This window comes from Neomonachus schauinslandi, chromosome 14 (genome assembly GCF_002201575.2).
Source record: "Neomonachus schauinslandi chromosome 14, ASM220157v2, whole genome shotgun sequence".
In the NCBI taxonomy this organism is placed as follows: domain Eukaryota; kingdom Metazoa; phylum Chordata; class Mammalia; order Carnivora; family Phocidae; genus Neomonachus; species Neomonachus schauinslandi.
In genome coordinates, this window is record NC_058416.1 from 92102576 (window position 1) to 92118594 (window position 16019).

Consider the following 16019-nt stretch of genomic DNA (forward strand, 5'->3'; position numbering starts at 1 on the left):
CACTGGAAAGTACACTCTCTGATGTTACCAGGAGCTGTGAATCTTTTTTTTTTTCCTTCTGCTGGTGTTCTATAGTGTTCATGTGTTGCTAACCACAGATTAATTTTTATTTTTAATTAAACAAGTATTTGCACACAATTTACGAAGTCAAACACTTAAAAGAAAACAAGAGCAGTAGCCCTCTGCCATGGCCTAACTTCCTCCGAGTTAATGACTTTCGTGTTTTTAGCTACTTCTGCTGGTATGGACCTCCATGTTTCTGAACTGTAATGCTATGTTTGGGTTCATCGATTCTAGATACCATCTCCTGACATCTATTAAGGTAGAGAAGGATTCTGCCCCCTGAACCCTACTCGCAGTATTATTATAACACGACTGTTGGTTCAGTATATCGTATTTACCTTATGCTTAGGTAAATATTCACTGCTGAGCCAAACAGTATACTATTAATTAAGGAAACTTAAGTTTTCAGGGTACCTGAGTGGCTCAGTCAGTTAAGCGTCTACCTTCGGCTCAGGTCATGATCCCAGGGTCCTGGGATCGAGTCCCGCATTGGGCTCCTTGCTCAGCAGGGAGCCCGCTTCTCCCTCTCCTCCCCACTTGTACTCTCCCACTGTCTCTCCTTCTCTCTCTCAAATAAAATCTTTAAAAAAAAAACAAAACTTAAGTTTTCTTCCTTATACAATTTTTCATTTTTGCTGGAATAAAAAATGGCCTTATTTTTATTTACTTTTTTAAAGATTTTATTTATTTGAGACAGAGAGAGAGAGAGACAGGGGGGTGGGGAGGAGCAGAGGGAGGAGGAGGAGCAGGCTCCCTGTGGAGCAGGGAGCCCGATGAGGGGCTCAATCCCAGGACCCCGGGATCACGACCTGAGCTGAAGGCAGATGCTTAACTGACTGAGCCACCCAGGCGCCCCAAAAACGGCCTCATTTTTATACTTATTATTTTATGTACTGTTGCTGAGTTTTCCCACACCCTCCCCAAGCCAGTCAATTCAATTTTCCATGCAACACACCCAGTACTCTAGTCCCCTTCCCCAAGGCCCCCCCTTCCAGAGCCTCCTGGTCTCACTGCCACAGGGCAGCCACTGTCCCACTACACATTCCCAAATATTCTTTACAGTCTTTTTAACTTTGTCTTTTTAAGTGCAGATTTTTCTCTAAAGATTCTGACCTCCTTTCATTCTCTTCCTGATGGGCTCCAAATCCTCCTGATCCCGGGATTCTGACATAGAAAAGGATGCTCCCTCTCTGTCTGGGAGAGCAGAAGGAAAGGTAGGGATTTCATCACCTGCCACAGATGGACCACACTCTTTCGGGGAAATGCCTGCATCTCTGGAGCCTGTGAGAAGGACAAACAAGAGAGGTTCTGATTCATCTGCCCTAGAAGGAGAGAGCACGACAGGTAAAGCATCACAGATTCAAGTCAGGTCTAGGTAATCCAAGATGTCATATTCTCAGTAACATATACTCACTAGAAATACTCAACTACATTTTTTTTTTTAAAGAGCTTATTTATTTATTTGATAGAGAGAGTGAGAGAGCACAAGCAGGGGGAACAGTAGAGGGAGAGGGAGAAGCAGGCTCCCTGCCAAGCAGGGAGCCCGACACAGGGCTCGATCCCAGGACCCCAAGATCATGACCTGAGCCGAAGGCAGACGCTTAACGACTGAGCCACCCAGGCGCCCCTCAACCACATTTCTTAAATGCATTTGTGCCCACTGCTGTGCCGGGTGGAGCTGGATTAAGTGCCACATTAACGGGGAAAGAAATGCAGACATGTCTGTGACTGGGATCAGCCCTGGAACGTTTAGTCTAACACAGGGCCAATCCACATGCTAAGTAATGCCAAACACTCACCACGTTGTAACTAATGTTAGCACAGAGGTACACACACCAGCCTCTGCGAAGAGGGAAACAGGCTTCAGACGACAAGGACACGAAGGCCAAACAGATGAGAGGGACGGTGAGGTGATAAAGGAAAGGAGCAGGAGTAACTCATAGGGAAAGTACTGATCTGCATAAGCAAGATTTAAATGAGCCCCGGAGAAAGGTAAGGAGACTTTCCAATAACCTTTATCTGAATAAAGACCTAGTTTATGATACTACAGTACAATACATATGTAGTCTGTAATATTCAAGTGGTAAGTGTTGTTATTTTGAAAAAGAAAGAAACTGCCCTATGGCCGCCAAAGGAAAAAGGTTAGAATTGTTTGGGGAGCAAATGGGGAGTGTGTACACCAAGGGAAGAAAAGAGGCGCTGGCTCCTGGCTCTGGTTCTCACTCCCACCATGGGAGGGCCTCCTATGCTCAGTGGAGCTTCTCACTCCAGAATGAAGATCATGATGATGGTACCTCTCCAACAGATCCATGGTGAGGATTAACTTAAAACTTAATCAAAACACCTGGCACCCAACCTCACACTTAGCAGGCTGGTTATTTTATTAGTATGTATACACTTAGAGAGATACACAGAAACATTTCCCCAACTTTACACAATTGGAGCTAAGCTTTCCATCTTAACAATTTGCTTAAAGCAAAATATTTTCTGTTTATGATTTTTTAAATTACACAATATACAAATGCATTGCCCTTTTATGGTAATATTAACAATTAGTATGTGTATACACACACACACACATCACATTTTCTTTATCCATTCACCCATCACTGGACACTTAGGTTGTTTCCATGTCTTGGCCTTTGTGAATAATGCTGCAGAAATACGGGGGTGCAGATATCTCTTTGAGATAGTGATTTTTACCTCCTCTGGATATATACCCAGAAGTGGGATTACTGGGTCAAATGGTAGTTCTCTTTTTAACTGTCTGAGGAAACTCCATACTGTTTCCCAGACCCGCTGCATCAGTTTGCATTCCCACCAACAGTGTAGGAAGGTTCCCCTTTCTCCACATCCTCACTCGTTATCCTTTGTCTTTTTGATGCTGGCCATTCTAATAGGTGTGAGGTGGTATCTCATTGTGGTTTCTTTAATGAAATCAGAACATTATCGAAAAATCTATCAAAACCTAGCCACACATACTATACACTGTACTATGTAGAAAAAATTTCTATTGGTAAAGTAGGTTTTCTTTATAGGCCAGAGCTGTTTTATGCTTCGATTCTGAAAAACTATTACAATAACCACAAAACGCACAGCTTGGGACTAGAGACAAAGCCTATTTTTATATAGGCATACAGCTGGGAGATTAGCACTCAATCCAGAATGCCCACAGCTTTCCATCTTGTCTGTGTTCCTACTTGACATGCTCTGGGGCCGCACTCAGGGTCACTGAGTGTCACTTGTACTCCTCTTGGGGCTGCCACCACAAGGGCGAGCCCTCGGGTAGGTGGAGCCAGCAGCAGGGCAGCACCTGCCCCAACTGTGCAGTGCCTCTGTGGTTTAAAGAACCCAGGCAGTTACTATAAAGGGCACATGAGCCTACAGAACCTGAAGAACTTCAACCACCTGGGTAATTTTTCAGTATCTGGCATGTTCTCATCTAGGTAGTATGATCGCCTTTTCTTTTAGTCAGGAGTTTGAAGTAATGATGCTAAAGTAGAGTAAGTCAAAGGCCTCTGAGAAACTGGGACTACAGTTCAGGAGTACCAGGAGACAGGCTGGAGGGCCTCTTTTGGTCACTGGCTTGGTCTATGCTGCTGGTCTTCTCTTGGAGGTGGTGGGCGAGACTCAGACATAGTGCTCACTATCCGCAGCCTTGTTTTAACTAAACATGCCTAATAAGTACCTACGAAGCCCTTTCATGGATGCCCTGAAAAGTCACAATAACACATCAGAATGTTACTGTTCAGATGGGGTGCCATAGACCTGGGAAAAGAGAGAGGGGTGTTGTGTGGAGCGTGCTGCTGCTGAGGAGTTAGGCTGAGCAAAGGAGGCTCTGGGTAAGGAAGGTGGTAGGTGCTACAAAGCCTTAATGAGGACAACAAGTAGGAGAGATGGGGCTGCCTATGTTAAAAAGAGCAACAGTATTAGCAAGTAAAAACCAAGTTCTCAAAATGGAAATAGGTTCAAACAGTGTGGGAGAAAGAAGGCTTCCAGTCTCAGGGAAGCATACTGAGTCCCTGCAGTAAGTTCACTGCCTCTCCTTCCCCAAATCCGACTAAAACAGGTACAGACATAAGGACTACCTGGTGGCGGTACAGCCAGGTCGGCCAAGGAGCTGGAGGAGTCTTCTGGGAACAATTCCTCTGCTGCTGCTGAGCCCACAATAGAGCTCTTTTTACAAAGGCTTTGCTGGTCCCTGCCTCTGAATGTGGCTGTGACAGCTAGAGCTCGGGCAGCCTTCTTGCAACCACAAGATTAAAAGAAGACAAAGAGGCACATGCAAAGGACAGATAGTGCCTGGTGACATCTTGAGCTGGTGAGCCAGTGCTGGGCTGTGAGTCTTCAGACTCTGTCCTGGGAGCCATGTTTTCCATTATTCACAGCCAAACACACCCTCACTGAGATTTAAGAGGGTCTCCGTGCACTACAACATTAAGAATGAGAGAGGGCGGGGGACCTGGGTGGCTCAGTCGGTTAAGCATCTGCTTTCGGCTCAAATCACGATCTCGGGGTCCTGGGATTGAGCCCTGCGTCAGGCTCCCTGCTCAGCGGGGAGCCTGCTTCTCCCTCTGCCTCTGCCCCTCCCCCCTCCACGGCTTATACTTGCTTGCTCTCTTTCAAATAAATGAAATCTTAAAAAAACAAGAACAAGAGATGAAGCATTCTAGGGATAAATTAGAGTTCCCAAAACTAAGTGAAAAAGGCTTACTTCACTGAAGAACATCAAAGAGCTTAATAAACAGGATAAAACACCATTATCCTGGGTATTGTAAAAATGTCAATTCTCCCCAATCAAAATCTCAAAAAGACTTTTTTTTTTTTTTACTTAAAAAGATAATCCTAAAGAGAAACTGGAAGAAAAATACAGAAGAATAGCTAAGAAAGTGAACTAAAACATTAACATATTTAGGGGCTCCTGGGTGGCTCAGTCAGTGAAGTGTCTGCCTTCAGCTCAGGTCATGATCCTGGGGTCCTGGGATCAAGCCCCGCATTGGGCTCCCTGCTCAGCGGGGAGTCTGCTTCTCCTTCTCCTGCTCCCCCTGCTTGTGCTTGTTCTCTCTCTCTCTGTCAAATAAATAAAATCTTAAAAAAAATTAACATATATAGTATGATCCAATTCACTAAATATATATACATTCCATACCCTAACCATACCTACAAATAAACGCTCAGGTCACATGGCACCTAGAGATTCTGAATCTTCTCTAGTGACCAGGGAGGAAGGTAAAGAGTTGATGCCATAAGGACCAGTACATGTAAAACTGGTTTTAAATTATATGTTACTCCAGGGGCGCCTGGGTGGCTCAGTCGGTGAAGCATCTGCCTTCAGCTCAGGTCACGATCCTGGAGTCCTGGGACTGAGGCCTGAGTGGGGCTCCCCGCTCAGCAGGAAGTCTGCTTCTCCCTCTGCCTCTGCCCCTGGCTTGTGTGTATGTGTGCGCGTGCTCTCTCACTCTCTCTCAAATAAATAAATAAAATCTTTAAAAAATAAATAAATAAATTCTATGTCACTCTGGGTGAGCCTTGAAAACATTATGCTCAGGGAAAGCAGCAGACACAAAAGGCCACAGAATACATGATTCCACTTGTATGAAATGGCCAGAAGAGGCAAATCCATAGAGACAGAAAGCAGATTAGTGGTTGCTGGGGAAGGGACAGTGACTGCTGATGGGTATGGGGTCTCCTTTTGGAGTGATGAAAATGTTCTGGATTTATATAGTGGTATGAATGCACAACACTATGACTATGGTAAAAACCACTGAAGTGTACACTTCAACTGGGTGATTGTTATGGTATGTGAATTATATCCCAATAGAACTACAAGAAATACCATGGTACTCTGGTCTCCGACTTTCAGCATTTCTATTGTAGATGGAACAAGACAGCATCTACTACTACAGCAATCTTGCTACTGAGAGCCTGATGCCTGATGACACTTCTGACTTCCTCAGTGGCTTCTCTGTCTGTCTCCGTAGCAACACAGGTCAGAATTAGTGACCAGAAAGCAGAGACTCCCGTCTCACCAGAGCTGGAGGAAGGCGCTTGCCCTGCAGAGGTGGGCTCCATGCAAGAGGTAGAAGCCGTGGGGAAGAGGTCCGATGTCGACGTCGATGGCTGTGGTTCCTCAAAGCACGCCCGAGTGGTGGGCGATGACAGCAGGACCTGCGGGTCGTCACCTCGCCCTGCACCTGAGGTATCTTTGGTCACGTGGAACACATTCTCTTTATTAGCTTCTGCAAGCACAAAAGGAGCAGAAAGTGGAGCACCACGACTTCAGGCAAGACATTCCAGCAGATGAAGAAGCTTTCCTAGTAAGAATCAACAGCCCTTGGGGCGCCTGGGTGGCTCAGTCGGTTAAGCGTCTGCCTTCGGCTCAGGTCATGATCCTGGGGTCCTGGGATCGAGCCCCACATCGGGCTCCCTGCTCAGCGGGGAGTCTGCTTCTCCCTCTCCCTCTGCTGCTCCCCCTGCCCGTGCTCTTTCTCTCTCTCTCAGATAAATAAAATCTTAAAAAAAAAAAAAAAAGAATCAATAGCTCTTACTACGCACCTACTTGGTTATGGTTTCACTTACCAAAGGAGTCTTGTGTGATGCCTTGCTTCTCATTTAAAGATTCATAGAGGTATGCCACATCTAAAAGGAAATTAACCAAATCAGAACAGAGTGCCCACACACCAGCAGGAACTCACTTCCCTCTTCTGTTCCTTTCTGTCACCTCAGTCCCTTTGTCCTTGTTGACTATGTTGACTTACCAGCTAGTAACAACATTAACCAGTTTAAGGGATTTCAAAACAAGGGACCCAAAATATCTTAACCAACTTTAAAATAAATAAGCCTCAGGGAAAAATGTCTGGAGCCAGGAGGCAGACTGGGGAAGGCAAAACGATGAGTAGGTGATGAATCTGTGCTCTGCCTGTCATTTCAAACTACCAGAAGGAGCAGACAGGAGACCCTGCCACGTGGTCAGGGCTGGCTTTGACTACGCTGAAGACAGCCTGAGAATATTTGCCTCCTTCTTCCAGTTCGGGGGTAACCTTCGAAAGACTCCCTCAACTCCCCTTGTCCTGTATCATTCTTCTTCCCCAAACACAGATACTCAGATCTGGAAAAGCCAAATGGGATCCAGTCAGACGTCTGTTGTCTCCTGTAAGGTCTCCAACAGCAGAGCAACCCCTGGCCTCCAGCCCCTATTCTAGGTCTTACTCCCCACAACTCAGGTTTCTTCTGCTGTCACCTAGGCCATCTCCGTTCACTTCTCCTGGCCCTTTTGAGATGCACAGCTCGTGACCATGGTGGGATTTCTAAGAATGGCTGGGACTCAGACTGCAAGGTCAACGCTCCCATTCTTCAACAGACATGACTCACACCAAGAATCTACATCAACAACAAAGAAAATGTAGCTAACACTAACATTCCTAAGGGAAATAGCTGCTTCAGCAGACTTCCTTTCAACGACACTTCCTAGCCGCGGCAGGACCTCCCCACCACGAGCCACCCGTCTGTCCACTCTCTCTCTCTTACTGTGTTCTGGCTCATTCTTCCTGTACACCAAGTAGATGACATCCCCCGTCTGCAAAGGGCAAGTCTGCTTCTTAACAACCTTCAGCTTGTTAATTACTGTTCCGTTGGTGCTGTAGAGACAACAAAATTGCAATTTATCTTACTTAAAATAACTTGGGAGTTAAATTTATTTTTCTACCACCACTACGAAAACAATTCAATATCACTGCTTTGAAAATGATAAAACGCTCATAAGAACAATGTAAATATTTAAGGAGCCACATACGCAAGTGCCACACTGTAATTCTCCTGAGAAAAAGCTTGCCTGTTGCCCCCTCAAACCAGCAACCAATCTCATCAACATGTCTGCTTTTCCCCACGCCACGTTCTCCTCCATCTGCCTCCTGGTGGACCCCTGGACTTCTACCAGCAGCTCTGATTTCCAGCTTCTCTCCCGCTTCTGCACTCCGCTCTGTCCACAGATCTACCCCTCCCTCCAGGAGTTTCAACCAGGTCAGCTCATTCCTCAAATCAGCACTGACACCTCTTAAGTAACATGTTCCAAGTAGCGGCTCAGTCGGTTAAGCATCCGACTCTTTTATCTCGGCTCAGGTCTTGATCATGAGTTCAAGCCCCACACTGGGCTCCACACTGGGAGTGGAGCCTACTTAAAAAAAAAAAGAGAGAGAGAGGTTCCGAGCAAAAGCAAATAAATGCCAGGCTATGGACTGGAAGATGGCGTGGTCCCTCAGTTGGGAGGTCACTCCAATCGATCAGGGAGCACAGGTGGAAGAGAGACAGACTGCTGAGGGGACAGACAGGAGCCTAAGTCAGATGGGACAGGATGGAACAGCACTTCCTGAGGAAGGACTCCTGGGTAGAAATCTGACAGAAAATCAGGAGTGGACGAAGCGCACACCACAGGCATGGGGAACAGAGTACAAGACGAGAACAAAACTCAGCAAGCAAGCAAACCGACCCAATTGCAGGCATTCAAACCACCCAAGCTTAACTCTATGGCTTCACTGCTAAGGCCTCCAGTGGTGAAAAGGCCTTATTTTTACATCTGAGCAAATGCCCACTACTTAAGTGTCGGTAAAGGGCCCGAAAGTAAATAATTCAGGCTGTATGATCACACAGTCTCTGTCCCAACTACTCAGCTCCGCCACTGTGAAAGGAAAGCAGCCACAGACAGGCCCCAATCAAGGGGCTGCGGCTGTGTCACAGCGAGACTTCACTTACAAAAGCGGGTGGTGCTCCCCAATACACCCAGGGTCTCTGCCGCCAGGATTCTCCTCACAATCCATTCTCATGCTCTTTCTAACCAAAAAAGTCTGATTTTACTCTTCTGCTTAAACCCCCTTGATTACTTCTCACTGTTCTCAGGCTGAAGTCCACACTCCCTAGCGCGGACACCAGGGCCTTCCTGCTCCAGTCTACTGCCTCGCTTTGCACTCGCCATTTACTCTGAGCACGCAGGGCCTGCTTGTGCCTCTGGGCCTCAGCACCTGCAGTTCTTTCTGCCTGGAACACCCTCTCCCCTCCAGCCTCCTCAGCCAAGGAACGCGGTGGCCTCTGGAAGCTGGAAAAGACGGGGAATAGATTCTCTCCTAGAGCCTTCAGAAGGAGCCAGCCCTGCCGACACTTTCATTTTAGTCCAATGAGACATAGACTTTGTACCTTCGGCACCATAAGATCATAGCTTTGTGTTATTTTAAGCCACTAAGTTTGTAGTACCTTGTTTCAAGAGCCGCAGGAAGCTAAAACCGTCATATGGCCAGTATTGGGAAGCCAGGCCCTGCCAGAGGACAGCTCCAGAAACAGTGCTACATTATTCTACATCAGGCTGAGAAATAAAGAACTTAGTCTGCTACCTACCAGAAGAGGGGAAAGGAGCCTCATTTCTTCCTAATAAATGAATTCCTAGTCTTCTATCCCTACAACTGTAGTAACCAATCTCACAGCACTTGACCTTTACAAAAATAAAAGTTCATCTGGTGGAAAAGGCATACTCTCAACATACTGCTGGAATGCCATCTGCCACTTGTACCAGGTTTAAAACAGGCACATTCTGACACAGCATTCCTTCCTATAAATTTATCCCAAGGAAATAATCAGACATGAATGCAAAGGGTTTTGGAAGAGAATAATTAGTGTCATTTATAATAACAAAAAGTCAAAATAATAAATCTCCATCAGTAAAGGAGCTGACAGGTAAATTATTACATAATCATAATGAAAAAAACAAGATGAATCTAGATGCACAGACACATAAGCACTCCATAAATAAAAGTGAAAAAAGCAGACAATGCATCTAACAAAACGTCATTAATACAAAATACATACGTATGTACTTCTAACAGGTGAGTGGAATTTGGGAAAGCTTTTCATTTTTACGTACTACTTATGCTGTATAACAATTTTTTTTTAAAGATTTTTTTGACTTAAAGGAAAGAAGTCTAACTTGAATAGGTTATCACTGCCTTTTAAGTCTTTTCTCAGGAATATTTTTGCTTTAATTTGAATACATTCAAGACGAGTCACAGACACTGAGGTGTTACTGGAAACCAGAAAATATATTTTCTAATAACTTGACAGCCTAGCGAACTACTGTGTCATAGAAAACAAGCCCCTGGGACGCCTGGGTGGCTCAGTCGGTTAAGCATCTGCCTTCGGCTCAGGTCATGATCCCAGGGTCCTGGGATCGAGCCCCGCATCGGGCTCCTTGCTCAGCGGGGACCCTGCTTCTCCCTCTGCCTACTGCTTCCCCTGCTATGCTCTCTCTCTCTCTCTGACAAATAAATTAAAAAAAAAAAAAAAAAGAAAACAAGCCCTTGTTTCTTCTCTATAGTCAATGGCTTCAAGAGAAAACAGAAAAGTTCAGAAAGAGGGGCGCCTGGCTGTTTCAGTTGGAGGAACGTGTGACTCTTGATCTCTGGGTTGTGAGTTTGAGCCCTACATTGGGTGTGGAGATTACATAAAAACAAAAACAAGAAATCTTTAGAAGGAAAAAGTTCAGAAAGAGCTTACCTGGTATCTTCCAGCGACACCTGACCAGATTTTTCATCCACTATAATTTTACAGTGATCTCCAGAGACCAGTTTATTGCCGGGGAATGAAAGGTCACAACCTAAAACAGAGAAAGGATACACACTGGATATGACCATGGGGACTGTCCACAATACTGCCCTTTGCTTATCAAAGCATGTGGTTGAAAATCAGGACCTATTTTGTATGCACTGTAGGAGACAACACCTAATCAAGCAAGAAAGGAAGCGATTTTTTTTTTAAAGATTTATTTATTGGGGCGCCTGGATGGCTCAGTCGTTAAGCGTCTGCCTTCGGCTCAGGTCATGATCCCAGGGCTCTGGGATCGAGCCCCGCATCGGACTCCCTGCAGGCGGGAGGCCTGCTTCTCCCTCTCCCTCTCGTGTCCCCTCTCTCGCTGTGTCTCTCTCTGTCGTAAATAAATAAAATCTTTAAAAAAAAAAGATTTATTGTTTTATTTATTTGAGAGAGTGCAGTAAGGGGCAAAGGGAGAGAGAGTCTCAAGCAGACTCACCGCTGAGCTCAGAGCCCCATGCAGGGCTCGATCCCAGAACCAAGATCGTGACCTGAGCTGAAATCAAGTCAGATGCTTAACCAACCGAGCCATCCAGGTGCCCCCATAGGAAGCAATTTTTAAGATTTTTTTTATTTATTTGAGAGAGAGCGTGAGATGGGGGAGGGTCAGAGAGAGAAGCAGACACCCCACTGAGCAGGGAGGCTGATGTGGGGACTCGATTCTGGGACTCCAGGATCATGACCTGAGCCGAAGGCAGTCGCTTAACCAACTGAGCCACCAAGGCGCCCTAGGAAGCAATTTTTAAAAAAGCATTTAAGTATTAATCCAAAGCAAAGGGAGGGGGACTGTGTCTTGCACCTTTCTGACTCCCCATGACCTAAAGGATACCCACCCCATCAACAGCTCTGGCTATACATCAAGAGCTTCTTGGTGACAGTTTCACAATATGCACATATATGCAGCTAGCCTGATAAAAACAGAAGTTTAAAAAAACTAAGGGGCTTAGTTAAGTAATTCTTCAGTATCTTAACCAAGAGTCACAGAAAACATGACTGAGCAAATTACAGACACAGGTACATGTTTGAGAAAATTTAAAACAGAAGGGGGCTGCATCTACATCTGAATATGATCATTATACCCTCATTAAATGCAAGGGGGAAATCCTCAAATATTTTGTTCTCTCCTTAAACCAAAGGAATAAAAATTTTCAAGAGCTTTTTACTATCTAACCACTAATTTGCTTATAAGTTTATACTATAGCTACTAAGGTTTATAGCTTTATTTTTAATAAGCAAACCTGGGAAGCAATACAAGGTCCATCAACCGGTGAATTAAAAAACAAAATGTGGTACATCCAAACAGTGGAATACTACACAGCATCAAAAAGAAACACATTACTGGGGTGCCTGGGTGGCTTGATCAGTTAAGTGTCCAACTCGTTGTATCAGCTCAGGTCTTGATCTCAGGGTTGCGAGTTCAAGCCCTGCGTTGGGCTCCACACTGGGCGTGAAACAAAGGGAGGGAAATGAATTACTGACACACACAACAGCCTGAAATGAATTTCAAAAGGATTATGTCAAAGGAGAGAAGCCATACATAGACTGTGGTGGAATACTGTGTGATTCCATTTAGATGACATTCTGGAAAAGGCAGAATGATAGGGATAGAAATTAGATGGATAGCTGCCAGAGCCGGGATTGAGAGGAGGTGGCTGATCCAAAGGACCACTAGGGAACTTTTTAGGGTGATGGAAACGTTCTGCCTCTTAACAGCAGTGGTGATTCCATTTCTCAAAACTCACTGAATACCTATAAGGGATGAATTTTACCATATGTGACCTGTATCTCCATAAACCTGAAGTATTAGAAATCTTACTTCCACATTATACATTATGGGAAGTGCTTTGTTACATTTATCCAAGGCAAATTTCACCTGTGCTCATGATCTTCCCAGCACACTGAGTATAACCAGCAGGATAGTCTGCTGGCAGCCCCCAACCCACCACTAGTCACCGTGTCACTGGGATGGGTTTTTAACAAGCTTCTCTACACCTGAGTATCAGCATTCTAATTTGGATCCAAGATACTCTGTGCTAAGTTCTATTCTTGGCATTTGCCCTGCTTATCATTCAGTTGGTTAAATTTCTCACAAGGCTGGTGCACACTTCTGCCACTCTCCGAGCATGAGAAGCTCTCTGGGAAGGTGAGGTCTTCCATCTCCCCTCCCACACATACCAACTCAGCTCTCCCTTTCTCCTCAAAATAATGCCTTATATATAGCAGGCATGTCATTGTTTTAAAATAAATATAACCAAGTTCTACAACTCTTATGTGTCTTTCCCAAAATTCCTATGTTAAAAGCCTGAACCCCAATGTAACTGTAGACAGGGCTTGTGAGGAGGCAATAAAGGTTAAATGAGATCATTAGGGTGGGGCCCTAATCTGATAGGGCTGGTGCCTTTAGAAGAAGAGGAAGAGACAACAAATCTTTGTCTAGCATGGGAAGACTAGCAAAGCAGCCGTCTGCAATCCAGAAGAGGGCTCTCACCACGAAACAAATCAACTAGCACCTTAATCTTGGACTTCTCAGACTTAAGGAACTGTGAAAAATAAATTTCTGTTGGTTAAGCTTCCTGGTCTGTGGCATTTTGTTACAGCAGCCTGAGCAGACTAACACAGCAACTTCTGTTTTGCTGAAAAGGTCAATACATTCACCAAAAGGAATTCTACTAAGAAGATTAACTCAACAACATGTTTTTGCTCCTTGTATTAACATGCAAAACAATGTTATAATACTGTGTTATAATAACAATGGCTAACATTAAGTGCTAACCCTTAGCCAGGCTCCTTTTAAACGTTTCGCAGGTAAGACCTCAATTATTCCTCAGTGACTCTATGAAGTAAGTACGAAGGTATGGGAAGTTAAGTCTTCAGCCCAAAGCAAGTTATGTGGTGGTGCCAGGTTGGAAACAGGGCTTCTGCTCGTCACCAAATTCCTACTACATCAGTTAAAAACAATTAATGCATTTTTCAAAAGTTTCCAATGACATGTAAATACATTCAAAGTTGTAAAAAAAAAAAAAAATTTAACTTGATATTGAGATTTAATACTACCAAAAAACACCCAAAAACAAACAAAAACAGGTTCAGGTACATCATAAATGGTAAAATAAAACAAAAAAAAAAGTGTTTTACTTTATTATCCTTATTTTATTTTTTATCATAGTACTTGGCTTTTATTTTTTGTTTTTTTAATTCCAGTATAGTTAACATATAAAAAATATCTGTTTTAAACAATACTTTTTCACACTTTTTTTTAATATAAAGTTAGAAACAAAAAGACTCTTAAATATAGAGAACTGATGGTTGGCAGAGAGGAGGAGGTTGGGGGATGAATGAATAGGTGAACAGATTCAGACTATACTTCTCCTGTTGAGCACTGAATAATGTATAGAACTGTTGAATCACTTTATCATACACCCGAAACTAAACGCTGTATGTTAGACCGGAATTTAAAAATTATAAAAATTTAAAAAATGTATGTAAAGTGTATATGTATATATATGTGTATATAATATAAAGTCAGAGCGATTAACTTTCAAACAAACTAAATTTTTTGGTTGACCTGACCAGCGCACTTCTCTCCCTGTAGGAAAGGTACAACGCAGGTCAAAGTGCCAGATGGCCACTTAGGAGTCTAGAGGCAATTAAGCGTGGAGGGGTGACCACACTTTGTCTCACCTAGCTGCAGGATTTTGTTCGGGCCCTGTGCTTCCCAGGTTCATTCAATCAATCAATATTTGAGGAGCTCCATTCTAAGAGCAGGGGCTTGAGATCTTTTTAAAGGTAGCCACCTGCAGCTATAAATTTCCCTCTGAGCACTGCTTCAGCTGCATCCCATAAACCGTAGCATATCATATTTTCATTTTCATTCATCTCAAGGTATTTTGTAATTTCCCTTGTGATTTCTTCTTTGACCCATGGGTTGTTTAAGAGTGTGTTGTTGAAGGGCGCCTGGGTGGCTCAGTCGTTAAGCGTCTGCCTTCGGCTCAGGTCATGATCCCGGGGTCCTGGGATCGAGCCCCGCATCGGGCTCCTTGCTCAGCACAGAGCCTGCCTCTCCCTCTGCCTGCCTGCCATTCCCCCTGCTTATGCGCTCTCTCGCGCGCTCTCTCTCTCTCTGGGTCAAATAAATAAAAACTTAAAAAAAAAAAAAGTGTGTGGTTTAATTTCCACCCTGAATTTTCCAGGGTTCTTTTAATTGACTTTAATTTCACTCCATGGAGATCGGAGATGCTCTCTGTAGCAGTGAACTCGAGAAGACCGCATTCTAGGGGTAGATCACACTGATGCGCCCACTTCACGAAGTTGTAACAATTAAATAATCTGCAAAAGCACCGAGAAGGGACCGGCCCACCAGCAAGTGAATAAACTGCGGCTCTTACACGAGAGCCTATTCCACCGGAAAAACTGGATAGCACGGCGGGCCCCGCCCAGGGCCTTCGACGGCCTGGGGTGCAGCCCGGCCCTACTCCCCAGCGCCCCGGTCCTCGGCCCCCGGCCCCCGGCCCCCGCCCTCATCCCCGCCCCCCGGCCCGCACCTCGCCTCCGCCCGATGGTCCACTCCCGTCTCCTCAGGAGGACGTGCGGCTCGCCCTCTCCGGCGCCCAAGCGGACGAGCCTCCCCCACGGCTGCTGCTGCGGCGGCCGCTCGGCTTCCCCGGGCTGATCCATCGGATTCACATCTGACGAGACCCGGAAACGCCGGGTGAGACTCTCGGACCGCAGAAGCAGGGGCTCCGGGCCGCCGCTCCGCCCCGCGGCCCTCCCGGCCTCGGCGCCCACGCCTCGCCGCCGCCGCCGCGGGCCGGACGCCCGCCTCCTCCGGGGCGGCCGCGTCCCGCCCGCCGACCCACCGCAGCCCCGCGCCGTCTGCTTACCCCCCGCCCCGCGCCGAACCCGGAACCGGCCGCGCCGCCGCCGCCTCCGCTGTCAACAGACATCGCGGATCCCTCAGCTGATCCGGCGGGCGGGGCTGGCAGCGTCCGTGCCCTGCGATTGGCTGGCGGTGGCGCGCACCGAGCGCGGCGGCTAGAGCGGAACCCGGAGCGGCCCCAGGGAGTGGGCGTGTGGGGGCTGGCGGAGTGTGCGCAGACGGCTGGCTGAGGGTCTGAACGCCATTTTTGGTGATGGCCGGGACGACTTCGTCTACGGAGATGTCGGCGGTCGGCGCCATGTTAAGTCGGGGCGAAAGGGATGGAGTTACTTGGGGGTTGGGCGTCCGAAATAATTCCTCAGAGCCGTGTTGGAAGTGTTCGAAGCGACGTTCCGCCTGACATGTGGCGAGATAAGTGAGATTAAAGCGGCGCTTGCGGATGTCCATTTCC

At 46.0% G+C, this 16019-nt stretch overlaps 1 protein-coding gene across 6 annotated transcripts in view; it reads right to left on the reverse strand.

Moving 5' to 3' along the window:
- Positions 1 to 15644, reverse strand: part of CHFR (checkpoint with forkhead and ring finger domains) — a 29461-nt gene extending 13817 nt beyond the window's left edge. For 3 of the 6 annotated variants that reach the window (XM_021692265.2, XM_021692266.2, XM_021692264.2), the window contains exons 1-7: positions 15573 to 15640; positions 15234 to 15377; positions 10600 to 10699; positions 7591 to 7700; positions 6643 to 6702; positions 6093 to 6302; positions 1177 to 1344 (exon numbers count right to left, since the gene is read on the reverse strand). In XM_021692265.2, the coding sequence (XP_021547940.1) occupies positions 1177 to 1344; positions 6093 to 6302; positions 6643 to 6702; positions 7591 to 7700; positions 10600 to 10699; positions 15234 to 15366 (781 nt within the window). In that variant the 5' untranslated portion in view covers positions 15367 to 15377; positions 15573 to 15640. Of the gene's footprint in view, positions 1 to 1176; positions 1345 to 6092; positions 6303 to 6642; positions 6703 to 7590; positions 7701 to 10599; positions 10700 to 15233; positions 15378 to 15572 lie in introns of all 6 variants that reach the window. The other 3 variants (XM_021692263.2, XM_021692268.2, XM_021692267.2) reach the window with 3 other exon arrangements.
- Between the last annotated feature and the right edge of the window lie 375 nt (positions 15645 to 16019).